The 23036-nt window shown below is 40.1% G+C and overlaps 1 protein-coding gene across 3 annotated transcripts in view; it reads right to left on the reverse strand.

The window, feature by feature from the left end:
• Csnk1g1 (casein kinase 1 gamma 1) overlaps positions 1-23036 on the reverse strand; it is a 124662-nt gene that overhangs the window by 66457 nt on the left and 35169 nt on the right. For 2 of the 3 annotated variants that reach the window (XM_041679472.1, XM_041679471.1), the window contains exons 3-4: positions 13954-13994; positions 4212-4281 (exon numbers count right to left, since the gene is read on the reverse strand). In XM_041679472.1, coding sequence (XP_041535406.1) covers positions 4212-4281; positions 13954-13994 — 111 coding nt within the window. The remainder of the gene's footprint in view (positions 1-4211; positions 4282-13953; positions 13995-23036) is intronic. The other variant, XM_041679473.1, reaches the window with a different exon arrangement.

A 23036-nucleotide genomic window follows, 5' to 3' on the forward strand; every position in this document is an offset into this window, starting at 1 on the left:
ACCTCCTTAGTGATCAGGGAAATGCAAATCAAAACAACTTTGAGATATCATCTTACACCTGTCAGAATGGCTAAAATAAAAAACTCCAATGATAGCCTTTGCTGGAGAGGCTGTGGAGGAAGGGGTACCCTCATCCATTGCTGGTGGGAATGCAGTCTTGTGCAACCACTTTGGAAATCGGTGTTTCGGTTTCTCAGGAAATTCGGGATCAACCTACCCCTGGACCCAGCAATACCACTCCTGGGAATATACCCAAGAGATGCCCTATCATATGACAAGAGCATTTGTTCAACTATGTTCATAGCAGTATTATTTGTAATAGCCAGAACCTGGAAACAACCTAGATGCTTTTCAATGGAAGAATGGATGAAGAAAGTGTGGATATCTACACATTAGAGTACTACGCTGCGGTAAAAAACAATGACTTCTCAAATTTTGCATGCAAATGGATGGAAATAGAAAACACTATCCTGAGTGAGGTAACCCAGACCCAAAAAGATGAATATGGGATGTACTCACTCATAATTGGTTTCTAGCCATAAACAAGGGTCACGGAGTCTACAATTGGTGATCCCAAAGAAGCTAAGTAAGAAGGTGAACCAAAGGAAAAACATATAGTTGTCCTCTTGGCTATGGGAAGTAGACAAAATTGCCAGGGAGAAAATTGAGATCTTGGGGGTGGGGTGGGATGGGGGTAAGGGGAGATGGGGAGAGAAAAGGGAGAAGGGGAGAATGGGGGGAACTTGGGGAAAAAGGAGGATTGGGATAAAGGAAGGTTAGATAGGGGAGCACGGAAGCACAATTCTTAGTTAGGGGAGCCACCTTAGGGTTGTCAAGAGACTTGAACCTAGAGTGGCTCCCAGGAGCCCAAGCCGAGGTCCCCAGTTAGTTCCTTGGGCAGCTGAGGATAGGGAACCGGAAATGACCCTAGCTTATAGCAATACTGACGAATATCTTGCATATCATCATAGAACCTTCATCTGGTGATGGATGGAGATAGAGACAGAGACCCACACTGGAGCACTGGACTGAGCTCCCAAGGTCCCAATGAGGAGCAGAAGGAGGGAGAACATGAGCAAAGAAGTTGGGACCACGAGGGGTCCACCCACCCACTGAGACAGTGGAGCTGATCTATTGGGAGCTCACCAAGGCCAGCTGGACTGTGACTGAAAAAGCATGGGATAAAACTGGACTCTCTGAGCATGGTGAACAATGAGGGCTGATGAGAAGCCAAGGACAATGGCACGGGGTTTTGAACCTACGTAATGTGCTGGCTTTGTGGGAGCCTAGCCAGTTTGGATGTTCACCTTCCTAGGAATGGACAGAGAGGGGAGGACCTGGGACTTACCACAGGGCAGGGAACCCTGACTGCTCTTTGGAGAGGGAGGGGGAGAGGAGTAGGGGAAGGGGGAGAAGGGGGAGAGGAGGGGGAGAGGGGTGGGAGGAGGGGGAGGGAAATGGGAGGCTGGGAAGAGGTGGAAACTTGATTTTTTTTTCTCCTTTTCTCAATAAAAAACAATGGAAAAAAAACATACATGCAAGCAAAACACCCATAGACATAAATGTTTCAAAAGAAAAAAGCTGTTGAGCAGTGGTGGTGCACACCTTTAATCCTAACACTCAGGAGGCAGATGCAGGCAAATCTCTGTGAGTTTGAGGTCAGCCTGGTCTAGAAAGTTAGTTTTAGGACAGTCAGGACTGTAACACAGAGAAACCCTGTCTTGAAAAATCAATCAATAAATAAATACATAAATAAAAAGAATAGAATAGAAAAAAAGAAAAAATTAGTGTGCAAGCTCAAAAGTGGAAAAAAAAGAAGACAGAAAACACTATTGAATTTCACAAAAAACGTAGAAGATGCTGCAGAGATGGCTCAGTGGGTGAAGTACTTGTGTATAATCTAGTGATAGGGAACTCACTGGCCAGCTAGTCTAACCAAAATGGTGAGGTTTACTGAGAGATAGTTTCAAAACATAAGGTGAAGGGCAATAAAGGAAGACACACAACATCAACTCTAGCTTACATACACCAAAACCAAACAAATAATAATAATAAAATGCAGAAGATGTAACTTTTAGATGATTGCCCAGAAGAGGCACAGGGATAAAAACCAACAAGAGTCTTCCAGACAGTGAGAAGTGGCCTGAAGAGAACAGAGCCCTCCTATTCCCATTAGCAGCAAACAGACATACCAAAAGCAGGGCTTCTAGTTTTTCTTTGCTGCTTTCTTTTGTTATTGCTGTAATTTTGTAAGGCATTTTTTGTAGCACCCCCCTCTTTTCTAATGTTCTTTGTGTAATGTTTCTTTACAGGGAATGTACAAACCTCGAGACTACAGTGTTCTGTGTTTGGAAAGAGTGTAACTCCAACAGCACAGATTTTATTCTCATGTAAACAACCTTTTCCACAGTTGAACAGAGAGTGCTCCACCACTGACCTATATGCTAGCTCTGTTTTTGCATTTTCAGATGAGATGTGGTCTCAAACTGTTGAGCTCAAGTGACCCTTGGACCTCAGTCTCCAATACTGTTAGGATTACAGATGTGAACCACGTGGCTTTATAATAAAAAGAGAAGATTGGCCTGCTGTGGTGGCTCTGTCTGGAAGGAATTATAGAAGAAATAGTGGAAATTGGCCTGGTCACTTCCCCATGCCCACTCAAATATCTGCTAAGTTGGACCACGCATGTTTTAACCTATGTCTGCTATTTGTAAGATGTGTTTAAATGTTTTTTTTCATAACTAGGGTAAGACAGTTGTCACCCTGAAAATTTTGAAACTTACAACATTACGAGCCAGGTGTTAAGGCTCCCACTTGCAATCCTAGTACGTGGGAGGCTACAGCAGAAGGACTACCATGAGTTCAAGCCTGGAATGGGCTACATAGTAAGTTTCAAGCCAGCTGTGGTGACAAAGTAAAACCCTATTTCAATCAAACTAGGCCAGATAAATATTATCACACTAGGAAGAACACCAAAAGCAAAAACTGAGAAGCAGGTGTGGGGGTGCACACCTATAATCCAGCACTTAGGAGGTGACAACTGGAGCAGAAGGAATCTTGGCTAGCTTGGGCTTTGAATCCCTGTCTCAACCGACCAACATAGCCTTAGTGTTCTTTGAGAATCTATAATGGATTCCAAAGGATAATTCATTTTTTAAAATGTATGCATCAAATTCTATGAAGTCTTAAACCATACAATTATAGAGGTTACACATGTAGTAATTCTATTACAAAATAATACAAAAATGTCAGAGAAGAATCAAGTACAGGAAGAACTAGTTCAAGTTAGAGAGAAGAGCTAAAGATAAGCACTTTGGGCAAATAAGTCATCATATGGAAGAACTAACTATTTCATATGGAGAAAAACAATGGAATAACTAGAAATGATCTGGAAGCCCTGACTTACAATTTGAGTGTTATTGTGAACGTACAATGTTTCTCAATGAATACAGTCTGGCTATATATGGAAAAATAGTATATGCAGATATTTATTTATAAACAAACAACAAAATCCCATCAACTTTATTCTCAGGCTAGAGAAACAAGTCTTAAGTTAAACACATATTGTGAGAACTTAGTTTCCAGTTAGAATTAAAAAAATTCTACTTTATTATTATTTTTATGTGTGTGGGTGGTACATATGTCTGTGCACCATATGTGAGCCTGGTGCCTGAGGAAGCCAGAAGAGGATATGGAATCCCCTGGAACTGCAGTTACAGATGGTTGTAAGCCACCATGTGGGCACTGGAAATCAAAATGGGGTAAATCCCCTGGAAGAGCAGCCAGTGCTCTTACTGCTGAGCCATCTCTCCAGCCCATACATGACTCTTGTAAATGAACAAAACAATGAGTAAAATCCCAGCATTGCATTTTAGGATTTATTTCAATCAAAGCTCTAAAGCACAACATGCAAATGACCAATCCTTTTCCCTCTGGTATATAAAGGGACAAATTTCAAATCCTCATATCATGTGTGTTTTAAGCAGGTGAAAACATCTAAAGGTTGACCTGTGGCAGGGTCACAACACTAACAATCCCCTCATAACTGCACCTCCAGGACCAGAGAACAAGCAACGTTTGGTGGGTCACATAGATCACCTATCCAAAACTAGGGAGATAAATGGTCTAGGAAAGAAGGCAAACCAGACAAACTTAATTAAGGTATCAACTAAGTAGTGTGTTAAATAATGGAAAGAAATAAAGGGACTTACCTGCACTGCCAAGCTGTTTATAAAACCTGTACTCTAAATGAAGTTGTGGAGCACGTGATTTTATTGGTTCCTGAAACCCAAACAGAAAAACTGTGGTCAAATTTCAAGAAATGGGCTTTTCTTCCAATCTTAGATTTTTCAGAATGAACAGGGCTAAGATCCTTTCATGTTTCTGAGATGATCTGCACATGACAGAATAAGGCCCTTTATAAAAAACAAAACTACAACAACCACCACAACTAAAACTCCTTGAACTTGTACACTCAACTAGGATGCCTACTATCAAAGCAGAAGGGTAGTGTTCGTACTATGGAGAAACTAGAACTGTTCTGTGTTGCTAGCCTTAATTGAAAATGGTGCAGCTGCCAGTACGTCCACTTTTCCAGCACAGGAGAAATGAAGTCAGGAAGACGAGGTGTGCAAGGTTATCCTTGGCTACATATCAAGTTCAAAGAAAGCTTAAATTACATGTCAGCCCACCTCAGAGAACAAAATGAATGAACGGATGAATGAAATGAATGGTGCAATAGAAAATGTAGTCAATCAATTCTACTTCTGGGAGCTCATAAGCATGTGCCACCACAAACGGTTTTATGTGGTGAAGAGAATCAAAGTCAGGATTTCATGCATGCTAGGTAAGCATTCTACCAACTGAGCTACAGCCCGGCTCTTCAAACATTTATCATATTTTTGTAATAGCAACATTTGAAAACTTCTATTTCAGAATACACAATAAATTATTGTTATCTAAAAGAAAAAACCAGTCTATTGCCGGGTGGTGCACACCTTTAAACCCAGCACTCAGGAGGCAGAGGCAGGTAGATCTCTGTAAGTTGGAGGCCAGCCTTGTCTACAAGAGCTAGTTCCAGGACAGATTCCAAAGATACAGAGAAACTCTGTCTTGAAAAACCAATCAACCAACCAAACAAACAAACAAATCAACCAAATGGTCTACATTTTTCTTAGGACACATAATCTATAAATCACAGAACTCAGAAGCTTCTTTCAAATTACCTAATTCATCCACCCTTTGCTTTTAGAAAAGTTTAAGCTAAATAAATTCAGACATTGAGTATTTTATATCTTCGAGGAACTCCACGGAAGACAAACTCACAGGTTCCACAATCACTAGAACTGAGCTTTGTGTTTCCCATGATTATCATAGTTAATTAAGAGAAACACACTTAACACCTGATAGTCACTTGACTGCTCTCTTCATATAGAAGAACCACTCTTCATTTGATTACGTCATCTACTTTATCACCAACAAAGTAGCCAGTTACAGAATGTGTTTAATAGCAAAATCACCAGCATAACTTCATGAGAAACAGAGGGGACAAAATGAGATGAAATTAGAGCAAGAAAATTACTGCCCAGCTCCAGAGAGATAAATCCTTCAGCTAGTCTCTTGAGCACATGGCTGAAAACTATTCAAACAAATATGGCTTCAGGACCTGTTCTGGAAGCATGAAGAACAGAAAGTCTGCCAAACATACAAACAGCAGTTTAGAGAAAAGCAGCAAGATGAATAATTTGCTAAGTAGCTGAGAATGATCTTGAATTCCAGATCTTTCTCTACTTCCAATACCTCCTGTGTACTGGGACTACAGTTGTGAAGCAGACAGACACCTTACTGGTTTTTGTTATTGCTGTTTTTCAGGGCGGGCGGGGGTGGGGGTGGCTTGATCTCTCATTCTATAACCCAAGCTAGCCTAGAACTTTCAGTGATCCCTTTGCTTCACCTCCCAAGGGCTGAAATTACAAATGGGAACCATCACATCTGGTTACTTTGTATATATGTTTAAGATTTATTTTTACTTATGTGCATGTGTTTTGATCTCTGTACGTATGTATGTATGTACATGTACATAAGGTTAGAAGAGGGAGCTGGATCCCCCCAGACTGGAGTTCCAGGTAGTTGTGAGTTACCTGACATGGGTACTAGAAACTTAAACTACAGTTCTCTCCAAGCACTTTACTGTTTGCTCAGCCACATCTGCATTCCCTACTTTGCATACTTTAAGTAGTCTTCAGTTATTTATGATGATGATGATGTGTGTATAGGGGAGGAGTACATGTGCCACAGTGTGTGTGTGTGGAGAGGGGGTTGGAGGACACTTTGGGGAACCTTCCACATTTATGCAGGTTCTGAGTATTGAACACAGGTTATCAGGACTTCATGGCAAACATATATACGCATACGGCTCTACTTTATGAATTTTTAAATGTTCTTAAAAACTAAAGAAACAAGAGCTACAATGAAGATCCAAACGAAATAGAATTGAGGTGTTAGCACAAGCCTTTAATCCCTGCACATGGGAGGCACGAGCAGGCAGATCTCTGGGTTCGAGGCCAGTCTACAGAGCCAATTCCAAAACAGCCAGAGCTACACAGAGACCCTGTCACAAACAACAAAAAACAAACAGCAATACCAAGTTTCCTGTAATTCTGTAGTAGATGTTGATTGCCTATGAACAGAGAGCTGACCATCTGCCAGAATCACAGCTATTCTGGAACATGCACGCCTGCCTGAAATCCTAGAACAATGGCAGATGGCTGTCTTATACAATGAAAGGAGATCAGTTACTACTGCTCTATGCCCCTTGAATAAGCTCAACAGCAAGGGATGAAACCCACTCATTTCAGCCTTTCCTTCCTGCCTTCCTCCATCTTCTATCCTTCCTTTGATCCCAGGACCCCACCTATATTATAGTGGCACTCCACAACTGAGATATAAACCCCACCCCAAATTCTATTTTTTTTTTTTTTTTTTGTTTTTGTTTTTCGAGACAGGGTTTCTCTGTGGTTTTGGAGCCTCTCCTGGAACTAGCTCTTGTAGACCAGGCTGGTCTCGAACTCACAGAGATCCGCCTGCCTCTGCCTCCCGAGTGCTGGGATTAAAGGCGTGCGCCACCACCGCCCGGCTCCAAATTCTATTTTTTATATTGCCCAAACAAAGCGGAATAAAGCCTAATAAAGGCAACTGAAGAAAAAGTGAAATGTCGGTCAATGGTATTGCTAATGTTATAGAAACATATCTATATAGACCAAAGTGGTAAGAATGTGATAGAAGAAATCTAGACAGAAAGCCTCAAAAGAAGCCTTGAAAAATAATGTCAAAAATATAGTAGTAAAACAGAAATTTAAAGGTGCAAGTTTTTACATTATTTTGGGGTGGTTTTTTTTTCCCCAAAAGTTATTTTGTTTGTTTTTAGCTTATTGAAACAGGGTCTCATTGTACTTACTATATAGCTCAGGCAGGCCTCAAACTTAAAATACTCCTACCTCCGCTTCGACAGTGCTGGAATTACCAGGGGCCACTAACACACTTGTTTTAAGTGTTTTGAGGAATACTTCTTCTTGTTCAGTAGCTGGTATAGGAGGTCCTTCTGTATTTGTGTTGATTACATTGGTTAAATAAAGAAGTTGCCTTAGCCTTTTAATAGGGTAGCCCTTAGGTAGGTGGAGTAGACAGAACAGAATGTTGGGAAGAAGGGAAGTGTGGCAGACACCATGCATCTCCTACCCGAGACGGATGTTGGTTAGACTCATGCCGGTAAGTCATGACCTCATGATGAACACAGATTAATAGAAATGGGTTAATCAAGATGTGAGAGTTAGCCAAAAAGAGGCTAGTGCTAAAAGGGCCAGGCAGTGTTTAAATGAATACAGTTTCTGTGTAATTATTTCGGGGTTAAGCTAGCCGGACGGTGGGGCACAGCCCGCCCCGCCACTCTCCTTACTACAAGTAGCCTCAGATAATTAAAGATTATTCTGTGTAAAAAAGAAGTCAAACCACAAATGCACTAGAGTATACCTTCCCAGAACTAAATTTCTTTACAAAAAAACAAGTAGATATAAACCCTTACTTGATCACCTTAAAAGATATTTGACCTACATCACTACATGTGCTCTTTCTTTGTTTCTCTCTCTCTTCTTTTTTGTTTTTGTTTTTTTTCTGTTTTTTTGAGACAGGGTTTCTCTGTTGCTTTGGAGCTTGTCCTTGAACTTGCTCTGTAGACCAGGCTGGCCTCGAACTCACAGAGATTCACCTGTCTCTGCCTCCCGAGTGCTGGGATTAGAGGTGTGCGCCACCACCACCTGGCCACTCTACTTTATTCATTACCTGCTCTATTTCGTCAAGAATTCTAAGTCAAAGACAAGAAGAAACCAGTATAGTTGCCCAATAATCCCAGCACCGAGGGCGCTGAAACACAAGAGCTGCCATAAATTTACAATCAGTCTGGCTACCCATTGAGAACTGGGTCATTCAGGGCTGAAAAGTGAGCCTATCTCAACAAAACAAAACAAAACAAAAACACCAAGCAGGCATGTGTGTGCTGGTGTCATAGGTTGGTGGTAGAGTGCTTGTCTAGCATGCATGAAGTCCTAGGTTCAAGCTCAATTACAACAACAAACAACAAAAATAACCCCAAACCCAAACATAGTGGCACAAACATGAAGTTTCAGCACTTGAAAGGAAGCAGGAGGATCAGGATACCTCAGGTATACATTGAGTTTGAGTTTAAGGCTAGCATGAGTTACAGGAAACTCCTCAAAAAGGGGAACAGAGCCCAGAGAGTTCCAAAGGCACCACTCGTCCTAAGTCCTGATACTCGTCCTCTCTTTTGTAGAAAAACTAATATGGCAACTGCTACACTTTCAGAAAAGAATTCTAACAACCCCACAAATTGACAAGCTAAAGAAGATAATAAGACTAAGTAAGGCTATAGGGAATGTTTTGTGGGAGTTTTGTTTGTTTCTTGAAATAGGGTCTCAAGGCACAGAACAGCCTCTAAGTAGGTGTATATCTTACCCACCCCTTGATGTGGGATTCCCCTCTGAATGCTGTGAATACTGTTGGTTAATAAAGAAGCTGTTTCAGCCAATGGCTTATTAGAACAGAGGTAAGTGGGGGAAAACTAAACTGAATGCTGGGAGAAAGAAGGCAGAGTCAGAGGAAGCGAAGTAGCCCTGACGGAGACAGACACTGGAACTTTACAAGGTAAGCCACAGCCTAATGGCAATACACAGATTAATAGAGATGTGTTAATTTAAGATACGAGTTAGCCAGAAATATGCTTAAGCTATTGGCCAAACAGTATTGCAAATAATATGGTTTCTGTGTCATGATTTCAGGGCTGAAGAGCAGGGAACAAACAAGCGGCCTCCTACAACAACCCCTCCTCCCCAAATTATTGGGATTACAGGTATGCAGCATTTTAAATAGTTTGACAACATTTTGTTTTGTTGAGGCAGGGTCTCACTGTGTAGCCCTGGCTGACCTGGAACTCACTATGAAGACCAGTCTGGCCTTGAACTTACAATGAACTTACATGCTTTTGCCTTAAACTCAAACTCAATATAAACCCAAGGATGACACTGACCTCCTGATCCTTTTGCCTCCTCCTTTAAGTGGTGGAATTAAAAGCATGTGCTGAAAAGCATGTGGAGTCATACCTGGCTTAATAGGTTTTTAAAGCAATGGTTCTCAACATGGGTCATGACCCCTTTGGCAAACCTTCCTTTCAAAAAATATTTATGATTCATAACAGTAGAGAAATTACAGTTATGAATTAGTAATGGAAGTAATTTTATGCTTGGGGTAACTATAGTATGAGAACTGTATTAAAAGGTTGTAGTGTTAGGAAGGGTGAGAACCACTGTTTTAAAACATCAATGAGATGGTCAGACTTGGTTTTCTGTTGGTAAATAGACCAATAAATGCCATACATTTAAAAAATAGATGTCACCGAATGGTGGAATGGCATGCCTTTAATCCTAGCACTCAGGAGGCAGAGGCAGGCAGATCTCTGTGAGTTCAAGGCCAGCCTGGTCCACAAAGCTAGTTCCAGGACAGTCAGAGCTACACAGAGAAACCCTGTCTCAAAAAAACCAATAAATAAATAAATAGATAGATAATCATTTAAGAAAAAAAAAAAGATGTCAAGGGGCTCAAGAGAAATGCTGACTGGTTTAGAGCACTTGTTCTTAAAGATGACCCAGGTTCATTCCCAGCATCAGCAAATTAGTACACAAGCATCCAGTTCCAGTTTCAGTTTCAGGGGACTGGAACACTCTCTTCTGGCCTCCATGGCACCAGGTATACAGTGTGCACAATACAATCAATTAAATTTGACTCATCTTTGCTACTGCTACAGTTAGTACCATTTATATGACATTACACAATATATAGTGCTTTATCATTATAACATCCTGATGGAGGAAAAATGACTACTTGGCATCATATACAAAGTAAAAATAGCATAAGCATTAATGTGAATGTAGTAATAGGAGCGGAGGGGCTCCGTCCCCAGCACCCCGGCTGCCTAGCTAGCTTATGCCCGAAATAACAACACACAAACTGTATTCATTTAATCACTGCTTGGCCCATTTCTATCTAGCCTCTCCTAGGCTAATTCTCACACATTAATTTAGCCCATTTCTAATCATCTGTATAGCGTCCCTAGGCGTGCTTACCGGGAAGATTCTAGCCTATGTCCATCCTGGGTCGGAGCTTCATCGCGTGCGTCTGCCTGGGAGCTGGGAGCATGGCGTCTCTCTGAGGCGTCTGCTCCTGAGAGGAGAGCTATGGAGTCTGAGCTCACTTTCTCTTCCTCCCAGCGTTCTGTTCTGTTTACTCCTCCCACCTATCTTCTAACCAATGAGGGCCAAGCAGTTTCTTTTTATTTAACCAATGACCTTCCTCCATCATTTCCCCTTTTTCGGTTTAAACAAACAAACAAAAAAAAAAGGTTTTAACTTTAACATAGCAAAATTACATATAATGAAACAGTTATCAAGTAAAAGTTACAATAATCTTTATCATAACTAAGGAAAACTATAACTATAACTAACAATTCTTAACTCAATCAAAGACTCCAGAAAGATACAATACTACCTAAGCAAACAAGAAAAAAGCAACTTTTAAAATTCTAGAAATGACAGAGACATCTCGCTGCCTGGACAGTCACCCAAAATTCCTCTGTACTGTTGGGGCATCCATCTTCAGCCTTCAGGCCCATGGTATCCAGCAGATATTTCCATAAAGCAGGAAAATTCAAAGTCAGTTCAGTCACTATCTGTTGTGTCCTGCAGAATGTCTCGCAGACTCTTTCATGAATCAGGAACCCCGAAAGATCATCTCACCTTAGGCAAGTTCAGTAGTCCTCTCTCTGTGGGTTCTCTGTGTCCAGTTTATGCAATAGTCCAGGCAAGAGCAGTTTCTTGCCCAAATGGCTATCAAACTCCATAACAAGCCTCTTCGATGCCCATCTTCCTCTTGAAGTAGATTGGTGCTGCCAGGAGCAGAGTGTCTCATTGTCATGAAAAGTCCCAAGTTATTAAAACATTTAAAATGCCATATTCTATAATCTTTGAAAAATATGAAGAATGCCTATCTAAAATATATCTATGCACATCTAGAAAATATTAACTAACATGACTACAAACTTGACTATTATTTATGATTATCCATCAACAACCTATATTTCCTAATTATACATTACATTTTAATAATGAACTACACAATCACAATACCTTAATCAATATCAGAAATACATATACATATAACAAAAATGACCGTAAATCTCTATCAATAAAGCAAAATCTATACTAATGCAAATTATTCATACCTATATCATATCCCCCTTTAAATGTAAAAGAACATTTATAAACATTTTTTGGGAATATGGGCGCAGTTATTTCTCTCCAAACTGCTTCCTGCTGAATGGGGGCGTCATTAATTAGGTCTTGCATGGTATAACCTGTGTGCTAGTTTCATCTCAGTTGGCAGTTGAGCAAAGCAATTTTCTGAAGGTGTTCACACCAACCCTTCAGGAGGGTGTGGTCCATCATACCAAATCGGAATAGAAGAAATGAACAGGGTCTCATCCTCTGTGAAAACAAAATAAGAAACTCCTTTCCAAAGCATCATGTCCTTAGATCCAAATTTCAAAGTCAAGGCATCAAAATATCTATGTTAGATTAGTTCAGCAGCATTTATAAACAAATATCTTTTGGCATCTGTTGCTCCTTCCTCAGCATTCAAACAATTCAAAGAGAGCATAATAGCATACAGTGTCAAAATTCTCTGTCTATTTTCCATCTTTGTACAGCTTTGTTTTAACCTCTATTTCGTTTATTTTTACTTTTAACTTTTTGCTTTTTGAGACAGGTTCTCTGTATCTTTGACCTAGAATAACTCTGTAGACCAGGCTGTCCTTGAACTCTCAGAGATCCGCCTGTCTCTGCCTCCCAGGCATTGGGATTAAAGGTGTACACTATGACACCTTGAACTCACAGAGGTCAATCTCCCTCTGCCTTTCAAGTGTTGGGATTAAAGGTGTGTACTACCACACACAACAACTCTCTTCCTTTTTTTTTTTTTTGTTTTTTACTTTAAGAATTTTAACTTTTAGTCTGTATATATTTTTAACACGCTGTAAATCATTTAAAAATTTTCTTTGTCTTTGACACTCTCTTTACTGTATCTCTCTCTGTTTTTCTGACCACATGAGTTTTTAATTTACCAAGCAATCTCCGTAGGACTAAAGCCGTGGCTTTGACGGCTGGATCCAGCCCATTCCTTAGCTTTCCAGCCTCATGGCTGAGGTACTGGCTGTAGCCATGTTTACTGCCACAACTCTATGGCATTTCAAGGTCCCTGCCAGCAAGCGAGCTTCAGCAGCCTGTGCTTTGCAAACCGCACGAACCGCCTGCGTAAAAGAGTCAGAGTTTGCCCTGGCAGGACAGCCCAGAAAGCCAGCATTTTTAAATGGCGCAGCTTTTTTCCTGCTACGGCTGAAAACCGAAAAGCATGCGTTTAGCTTTTCATCAACATCATTTAAGTGTTTCGTGGCAGGACCTCTTAATGAGCTGCAGGGTTTTGCAGCTAAAGCTGAGTCAGGAAGCTTCTCTTAGATGAGAGCGCTTACTTGCCTCTAGGAAGCAGAGTGCCACAAATGCTTTAAAGACAGACTTCACGCTGGCAGCACAGCCCCAAGACGCTGTGCTTTAAAATGACACAGCGTTTTTTCTGCTGCTGTTGCCGAATCAGGAAATCTCTCTACAGCACGCCACCAACAAACAGCAAAAATCTGTGTTAAACTCTTTCTCCCTTATTTTTAAGCCTTCTCAGGTTTTTTAAGTGGGTTTAGTCCATCATGTCGGGCGCCATTTGTAGTAATAAGGGCGGCGGGGCTGCATCCCCAGCACCCCGGCTGCCTGGCTAGCTTATGCCCGAAATAACAACACACAAACTGTATTCATTTAATCACTGCTTGGCCCATTTCTATCTAGCCTCTCCTAGGCTAAATCTCATACATTAATTTAGCCCATTTCTAATCATCTGTATAGCGCCCCTAGGTGCGCTTACCAGGAAGATTCTAGCCTATGTCCATCCTGGGTCGGAGCTTCATCGCGTGCGTCTGCCTGGGAGCTGGGAGCATGGCGTCTCTCTGAGGCGTCTGCTCCTGAGAGGAGAGCTATGGAGTCTGAGCTCACTTTCTCTTCCTCCCAGCGTTCTGTTCTGTTTACTCCTCCCACCTATCTTCTAACCAATGAGGGCCAAGCAGTTTCTTTTTATTTAACCAATGACCTTCCTCCATCAGAGGAAAAATGACTACTTGGCATCATATACAAAGTAAAAATAGCATAAGCATTAATGTGAATGCCTACAATGGCTTTCTGTAAGATATTAGCATCAATACACAAAGACCACAAACACACACATCCTACTCACCAGTTTAATGGCTACATATTCATTGGTGTAGAGATTTTTACCTAAGGGAAAAAGAGAATGTATACATTTAGTGACATTAACTTACAAGGTTATGAGAAAGATAGATTGTTCTAACAGGGCTCCTGTATTTGAAGACAGAGCTAAGTGAAAAGCTAAACAGATAATGAGAACCAGCAGGACTAGGACAAAAACGGCTTGAGAATCTAAATATGTAAGCTACACAAGAGACTCGTTTGTTTTAAAATGGAGAAAACCAACCAAATCTACCTCCTCTTCTCTCCCTTATGCACCCCACATACATGCAACCTTATTACTTCTTAGTTATTATGGCATAAAGTGAGCTACGAAGAAACGCCACAGTTTCAAAGATAGAAATTTAAATTTGGAGGCTGGAGGCAGGAGAATCAGGAATTCAAGGTCATCCTTGGCCACACACTGAGTTCAAGGCCAGTTTGGGCTGCAGGATCTCTTGTCTCAAATCTCCCCTGACCTCTCTATCAGTAGTTAAGAGGTAGGACAAAATGAAAGATTTAATGTTTCGGGTGAACCAAGGTGGTGATCATGTGCAACCAAGGAATGAACCTGGTTACCACTGTAAACATGAAGAGAAAATAATTACTATAGATGACAGAAGAATCAGGAAGTTTCAGGAGTTGAATTTTCTCCCTTTGCCCTCCCTCTCCCACAAAGACACAAAGAACAAGCTGCTGGAGAATGGGTAAGATCATTTCAGGAAGAAGAAACTGCAAAAGTAAACAAAAATAAAGCAGGAGATACTACAGGCAGATAGTGGCACAGAGTGTGGGACTGTAAGTTATTTAATGAATATTGGAAAGGGGTGAAGACTGACAAGGAGCAGTGAAAGCAAAAACTGGGAAAGGCTATGGCTGTATTGGAAAAAGTTTAATACCATTCTAGGTTTAAAACAGATGATTTGGAAGTAATCTCATCAACAGATCTATGACTCTGAATGACTATATATGGAGCAGCATAAACATGAACTAGAAAAGCAAGAGAGCAGAAGTAAGGGAATGCATCTGAATGTCTTAATATCTAGCATATACTAACATCATCGGTTCAACTAAATCACACTCAGTTCTTGAACTTCAGAGAACATAACCTGGCTCTTCACATAGTCCTGTGTATCTGATTAAAACCTCAGCCAATAAATTATAAAATGTGATGATGTTAAGACAAAAATATGAATTAGTACATAAGAGAGTCTGGATAATAGAGAAAGTACATTTGAGTACAAACAGTATTTCAAGTCAGAAAGTGGCCTGAAGTATAAAGGTCACTTTTTTTATTTAAGTAAAAAAAAAAAAAAATCCAGGTTGGATAGGGTGACATACCATTAACCCCAGGAGTGGGGTAGGCAGTAGGCAGGTGGATCTCTGTGAGTTCAAGGTCAGTTTGGTCTACATTAGCAGTTCCAGGCCAAGTAGAACTATATAAGACCCTATCTTATCTCAAAAAAAAAAAAAAAAAGAAAAAGAAAAAGAAAAAAAGAAAAAAGAAAAAACTTTTAATTCATTTGATCACAAGCATCAAAAAAAGGCCCACAATTTTTTTAAAAGTTTTTAATATTATAAACTCATTTTAATATAAATATATTTCTTTAACTCTACAAGCAAAAAAAGTTTTCAAGAACAATGTGTCTTATTTGTTCTGCAGCTTAGTAAACAGAGGCCTTGATCTATCACAATATACTCTTGGGTGTGTGCACTGCAGAAAAGGAATACACATACAAGGCTATCCACAGGTTGTTTCTAATAAACCTTTCTGGCTTTTTACCACTTCTTCTCATGCATCATATTCTCTAGTTGTTTGAGTCCAGTCAGAATACCAGACTGAGCTGGGCGGTGGTAGTGCATGCCTTTAATCCCAGCACTCAGGAGGAAGAGGCAGGCAGATCTCTGTGAGTTCGAGGCCAGCCTGGTCTACAAGAGCTAGTTCCAGGACAGGCTCCAAAGCCACAGAGAAACCCTGTCTTGAAAAAACAAAATAAACAATCAACAAACAAACAAACCAGAATACCAGACTGCATTTAGGGGCATTTCCTCTTGTTTTTAGTGTGTGTGTGTATTTTGTGATACTGGGGATAGAATTCAGGGTCTTCCACATGCTGGGCATACCCTGGGCTACTACTGAACATCCCCAGCCTGAAAAAAAAAAAATTCCTTCAGATTTTTTTAGGGAGGCACAGGGTCTCATTATGTAGCATTGAGCAGCCTGGAGCTGGTTTTTTTATATGAGGTTCAAGAAGTTTAATAACAAATGAACATCTAGTTTCTAGAAAAATGAAATGTCATTTCTTCTTTTTTTTTTTTAAAGACAGTATCTCACAATATAGCCCTTGTCAGTCTTCCTGGCCATCTAGACCAGGGTGGCCTTCAACTCAAGATCATATGTCTTAGCCTCCCAACAGTGGTAGGATTAAAGGTATATACAATCACACCCCTCTGTATCTATCTATCCCATCCATCCATCCATCCATCCATCCATGTTTGGAAACAGGCTCTCAAAATGTAGTCCAGGCTAGCCTTGAATTCATTACAATCTTCCTGCCTCAGTCTCTGAAGAGCAAAGAGACAGGTATATGCCAGGTTTGTGTGTGTATGTATCTACATATACATATATATATATATATATATATATATATATATATAATTTCTTTTTACCTTAGGGAAGTGGTGTGTTTCCTAAGGACAAGAATGTTTAGAGTCTCTCTCTCTCTCTCTCTCTCTCTCTCTCTCTCTCTGTGGGGGGAGGGGGAGGGAGGGAGAGATAAGCATGTGTGTGCACACTAAGGATTAAATTCAGAGCCTTATCTGTTAGGCTTGGTAAATGTTCTATCATTAAGCTACATCCCTAACCATAAATGCTTCTTATATCCCCAGCAACTAATGCAGTATCTGACATAGAGTAACAGATGTTTGCTAAAGTGAAGCAAATTGACTTGGTCCTAGCTTGTGGGTCCAATGACTATGAGGAGATTGGATCAGGAAAGGCTGACTTGAATTAGTCACTCTATGGATTAGTTCACTGGTGGATTCATAATTTGATGGCACTATTGACAGATAATAAAAACTAGCATATGGGGCCTGATAAAAGGAAGTCAGTCACCAGGACATAGTTTTGAATGGTTTATCTAGTTTATGGAATCTTTTTTCTCTCTCTCTTTCTTCCAGACCCAATGGTGCACAGCTCTGCTGTACTACACCATTTACACATATGTTTCGCCTCACTACCAGCCTATAGCAACAAACCCAGGGAATCAAGAACTGAAGCATCTGGAACCATGAACTAGATAAACTCTCCTGTGTGCTCTTTATGAGAAACTGACATATGGGTAAGTTTTTGCTCCATTCTTCAGCTTGCTGAGAATCATCAATACTCTAATGCCAGGGGGAAAAAAAAATCAAATGGTATTTTAAAAGTATTTTCTTCACTTTACTATATAAACAGAAGAGATTAACTAGAAGAAAAACAGGACATTTTCATAGCAGGGCATTTAAAGAACCACATTTGTGGCACAGAGTAGTTAGAAAGATTACATGAGACAGAGCATGTGAAAGCACTTTGTAAACCGGGAAATACTAAATAAATCCTATTTTAATTATTATTTTAAGTATGAGTCTTTAAAAAACACTAAACATATAAAATTTATATGCCAGATATTTTGAAGAGGGAAAAACTATCTTTACCGACTGCATTTAATAGGAGATAAGAAAATAAGGGTCAAAAATTATGTCCTCATGCCAACTATGGTATGGTAGTCCACCCCTTTCATCTAGTGCTCGAAAGGTAGAGGCAAGAGGATCATTTGTTTAAGGGATACATAAGATCTTGTCTTGAAAAAGAGGGTGAACAAGAATCAACAAGAGAGGGGGGAAGAAGGATGGGGAAGAGAGAGAGCTGGAGATCAGGAGAGGGAGGGCGGGAGGAGAGGAAGAGAGATGTTTTTAGTGAGAGGAGACCAGAAAGGCAAAGAGCAATTAATGTGCTTTTTTCCAAATTCTGGCTAAAAGAAAAATGATAGATTAGGAAGTGCTTCTGAGCTTCAAATTTCTTTTTTTTTTTTTTTTTTTTGGTTTTTCGAGACAGGGTTTCTCTGTGGTTTTGGAGCCTGTCCTGGAACTAGCTCTTGTAGACCAGGCTGGTCTCGAACTCACAGAGATCCGCCTGCCTCTGCCTCCCGAGTGCTGGGATTAAAGGCGTGCGCCACCACCGCCCGGCCCTGAGCTTCAAATTTCTATATAAAAGATATACTAAGTGCTGAAGTGAGGTATTTTCTGCAGGCATGACAAGACCATCTGTGATCATGAAGATGACTGTGTGACCTACAAAACACCTTGGTCCTCAGTCATCACAACAAGAAAAGCAAGCAATACAGTGACAGTTACATACATGGCAACAGTAATAGGGCTGCTAACACTTCTGGGCAGAAGGCAGAGTTGGTACTATTGAGATCCTAGTCACCACTCAGTCCCCTCATTCCCTTCAGCTGTGTTTGGTCTTGGGCACAGTGTGTGATAAAGTATATAAAAGGGAGAAGGTTGACTAGGGGTTAAGACTACAAAGATACAGCTCTCGTGAATAATCCCCATGCTGGGATGGTGAGTGGGAGGTCCTTCTGTCAATGTGTTGCTTTCATTGGTTAATGAATAAAGAATCTGCCTTGGCCTGATAGGGCAGAATTTAGGTAGGCGGGGAAGACGGAACTGAATTCTGGGAGGAAGAAAGCAGAGTCAGAGAGATGCCATGGATCTACAGGAGACAGACGCTGGAAATTTTAGCCAGTAAGCTACTGCCATGTGACAATACACAGATTAACAGAAATGGGTTAAATTAAGATGTAAGAATGAGCCAATAAGAAACTAGAGTGATTTAATTAATACAGTTTCTGTGTGGTCATTTCGGGGATAAGCTAGCCCGGTGGCCAGGATGAATGAGTGGGCCCTCCTCTGTAAAAGGGTGGGATCTTCTGGAGATTCAGCTAATTTCTAGTTATCCATGCTTTTGTAAAAAATCTCAATAAATTCAGCAGACTGTCCTTAAAAGAGGTGTCTTGTGTCTCTCGGTGCCCTACCTGTCAAGCATAAGCTTAACACCAGGCATGGTGGCTGAAATTACAGAATGTCAACTGGGTTGTGTTTCTTTACTTTCTCTAAGAACACCAAAAGAACTGAATAATGTCATTCTCTGATCTAACAGCTAAGGTACACTGGAGGTGATGTGGTAATTATTCTGGGTTAAGCAGTGTTCAAATAAATTCCTTTGCCAGGGGACAAAGCCATCACCAAAATGGAACAGGGGCTGGTGAGATAGTTCATCAGGTAAAGGCGCTTGCCACTAAGCCCGATGATTTGAGTTAAATAGCTGGAGACCATGTGGTGGAAGGAAAAAATAAAAACCCTTAAGCTCCATATATACAAGATGGTACATGCCTAACCTGCCCTACCCTACAGGCAAAAAAAAAAAAAAAAGTAACTTTAAAAAAAAACCTGTACAAGCCAATACGAAACACAGTTATTTAGAAACTCAGTCACTCAGTCAAATATACTGTAGTCAGAAATTCTGCACTGGAAGAATTTAATGACAAAGACTCAGGGTCAAAATCCTGTCCATTTAAAATGAATAACAACGTCAGCTAAAAATATACATAAAACTATATGTATAACTATGAGAAAAACAAGTAGTTTGACGGACTGAAAATCTACCCATCAGCTGGCATGATCCCTAACACTCAATCAAGGCTTTACTATTCGCTGCATAAATTCCACAGGTTTAATTTTTCTTCTAGGTTCTATCATTAAACTGAAACAGGAAGTCTTCCTTCAGATGTTTGATGGCAGCATCATATCCAAGCTGCTCCTTTGGAAAGCTGAGTTTAGATATAAAAATGCTCCCAGACCTCTGTGTAATGCAGTTTTTCTGCCATTAATGATAAAACCTAGAAAAAGAGATCAAGAGGATACAAATTAGAAAAGAAGTCAAACTCTCACTGTTTGCTGATGACATAAGCAACCCCAAAAATTCTACCAAGGAACTTCTACAACTCATAAACACTTTCAGTAATATAGCAAGGAAAAAGATTAACTCAAAAATCAGTAGCCTTTCTTTACACAGATGATAAGTGGGCCGAGAAAAAAAAAAAGAAACATCGCCCTTCACAATAGAGAGAAATAGCATAAAATATATCGGAGTAAGTCTAACCAAACAAGTGGAAGACTTGTATGACAAGAACTTTAAATCTCTGAAGAGAAAAACTGAAGAAGACACCAGAAAACAGAAAGATCTCCCATGCTATGGGGTAGGTAGAATTAACACAGTAAAATGGCAATCTTACCAAAAGCAATCTACAGACTCTATGCAACGTCCAGCAAAATTCTTCACAGACCTTGAAAAAATGGTACTCAACTTCATATGGAAAAGCAAAAAACCCAGGATAGCCAAAACAATCCTGTACAATAAAGAAACTTCTGGAGGCATCACAATCCCTGACTTCAAACTCTATTACAGAGCTACAGTACTGAAAACAGCCTTGGATTGGCATAAAAACAGACAGGAGGACCAATAGAATCGAATCTAGGACTCGGATATTAATCCACACACCTTCAAACACCTGATTTTTGACAATGAAGCAAAAAATATAAAATGGAAAAAAGAAAGCATATTCAACAAATGGTGCTGGCATAACTGGGTATCAATATGTAGAAGAATGAAAATAGATCCATATCTATCACCATGCACAAAACTCAAGTCCCGGGGGCTGGAGAGATGGCTCAGAGGTTAAGAGCAGTGCCTGCTCTTCCAAAGGTCCTGAGTTCAATTCCCAGCAACCACATGGTGGCTCACAACCATCTGTAATGGGGTCTGGTGCCCTCTTCTGGCCTGTGGTCATACACACAGACAGAATATTGTATACATAATAAATAAATAAATAAATATTTAAAAAAAAAAAAAACTCAAGTCCAAATGAATCAAAGACCTCAACAGAAAGCCAGCCACACTGAACCTCACAGAAGAAAAAGTGGGAAGTGCACTTGAACGCATTGGCACAGGAGACCACTTCCTAAATATAATCCCAGTAGCACAGACACTGAGAGAAACAATCAATAAATGGGACCTCCTGAAACTTAAAAGATTCTGTAAAGCAAAGGACACAGTCAACAAGACAAAACGACAGCCTACAGAATAGGAAAAGATCTTCACTAACCCCACATCAGACACAGGTCTGATCTCCAAAACATACAAAGAACTCAAGAAATTGGTCATCAAAAGAACAAATAATCCAATAAAAAAAAATGAGGTACAGACCTAAATAGAGAACTCTCAAAAGAGGAATCTAAAATGGCTGAAAGACATTTAAGGAAATGTTCAATATCCTTAGCCATTAGAGAAATGGAAATCAAAACAACTCTGAGATTCCATTTTACACCTGTAAGAATGGACAAGATCAAAAACACTGATGACAACTTATGCTGGAGAGGTTGTGAGGTAAAAGGAACACTCCTGCATTGCTGGTGGGAGTGCAAACTGATACAGCCCCTTTGGATATCATTATGGCAATTTCTCAGAAAATTAGTAAACAACCTACCTCAAGACCCAGAAATACCACTTTGGGGTATATACCCAAAGGATGCTCAATTGTACCACAAGGATATGTGCTCAACTATGTTCTTAGCAGTATTGTTTGTAATAGCCAGAACCTGGAAACAACCTAAATGTCCCTTGACCAAAGAATGGATAAGGAAAATGTGATACATTTACACAATGGAGTACTACACAGCAGAAAAAAATAATGACGTCTTGAAAATTACAGGCAAATAAATGGATCTAGAAAACATGATACTGAATTAGGTAACCCAGATCCAGAAAGACAAATATCATATGTACTCACTCATAAGTGGCTTTTAGACATAAAGCAAAGAAAACCAGCCTACCATTCACAATCCCAGAGAACCTAGACAACAATGAGGACCCTAAGAGAGACATACATTGATATAATCTACACAGGATGTAGAAAAAGACAAAATCTCCTGAGTAAATTGGGAGTGTGAGGATTATGGGACAGGGTTAAAGGGGAGGGGAGCAGAGAAAAACATATAGCTCAAATAAAATCAATTAAAAAAAAGAAATTGAGAAAAACAAAACAATTACTTCATTTTGAGATAAACAGCTTGGGGATTAGCCTAGTTTCTATGACTTTCCTAAAGAGAGTGCTGGGATTACAGGGGTATACAATCATGCCCATGTTGGGGCCTCAAACCTGAGGGCCCTGGGCATGCCAGGCAAGCACTCTAAAAACTGAGTTACAAACCCAGCATTCTTCATTCTGTTTAATGGCTAAATAATACAAAATTTTGTTTACCTATTTTAGAGGTTCTCAACCTTCCTAATGCCACGACCCTTTAATACAGTTCCTTGTGTTCTGGTAATCCCAACCATAAAGTATTTTTGTTCACTGCTACATCATAACTGTAATTTTGCTACTGTTTTGAACTATAATGTAAATATTTTTGGAGGGAGAGGCTCACCAAAGTGGTAAATATCCACGGGTTGAGAACTGCTGACCTATGCTCTCTATGGTATGCTTTAACCCTGTCCCTCCGGTGTCTAATGGGGAAGTTGTAGAATCTCTGAGGTAGGACTTATTGAGATCTTTAGATCATTGAGGGAATAATTGTGGAAAGTAGTTTACACAAGAATCTTGAAGTTCTCATAAGGATGGTTACATAAAACTGTTAGCTTCTTCATCAACTCTAGCCACTGCCATATGGGAGGCAGTTAGGGGGTCGAGGCATCGAACCTCTACTATGCTATTTATACTTTTAGTCTCTGAAACTGTGACCTAAATGAAGGTCTTTTTTTTTTCCTTTCCTTCCACAAATATCCATATCAGGTATTTTGTCATAGTAATCTAACTAATATATCTCACCAGGTGTCAGATACTTGAATTAACTTCTTAAGGAACTACCAGACTGTCTTCCAAAGTAGCTGTGCCATTTTACTCTCTCAATATCATTGTATAAGTGGTCCAATTTCTACATATTCTTCCCAGCAAACAGTAATTCTTA

The sequence above is a fragment of the Microtus oregoni genome, unplaced genomic scaffold (assembly GCF_018167655.1).
Source record: "Microtus oregoni isolate MIOR12 unplaced genomic scaffold, Mior012 000032F_ref0000030, whole genome shotgun sequence".
NCBI lineage: Eukaryota > Metazoa > Chordata > Mammalia > Rodentia > Cricetidae > Microtus > Microtus oregoni.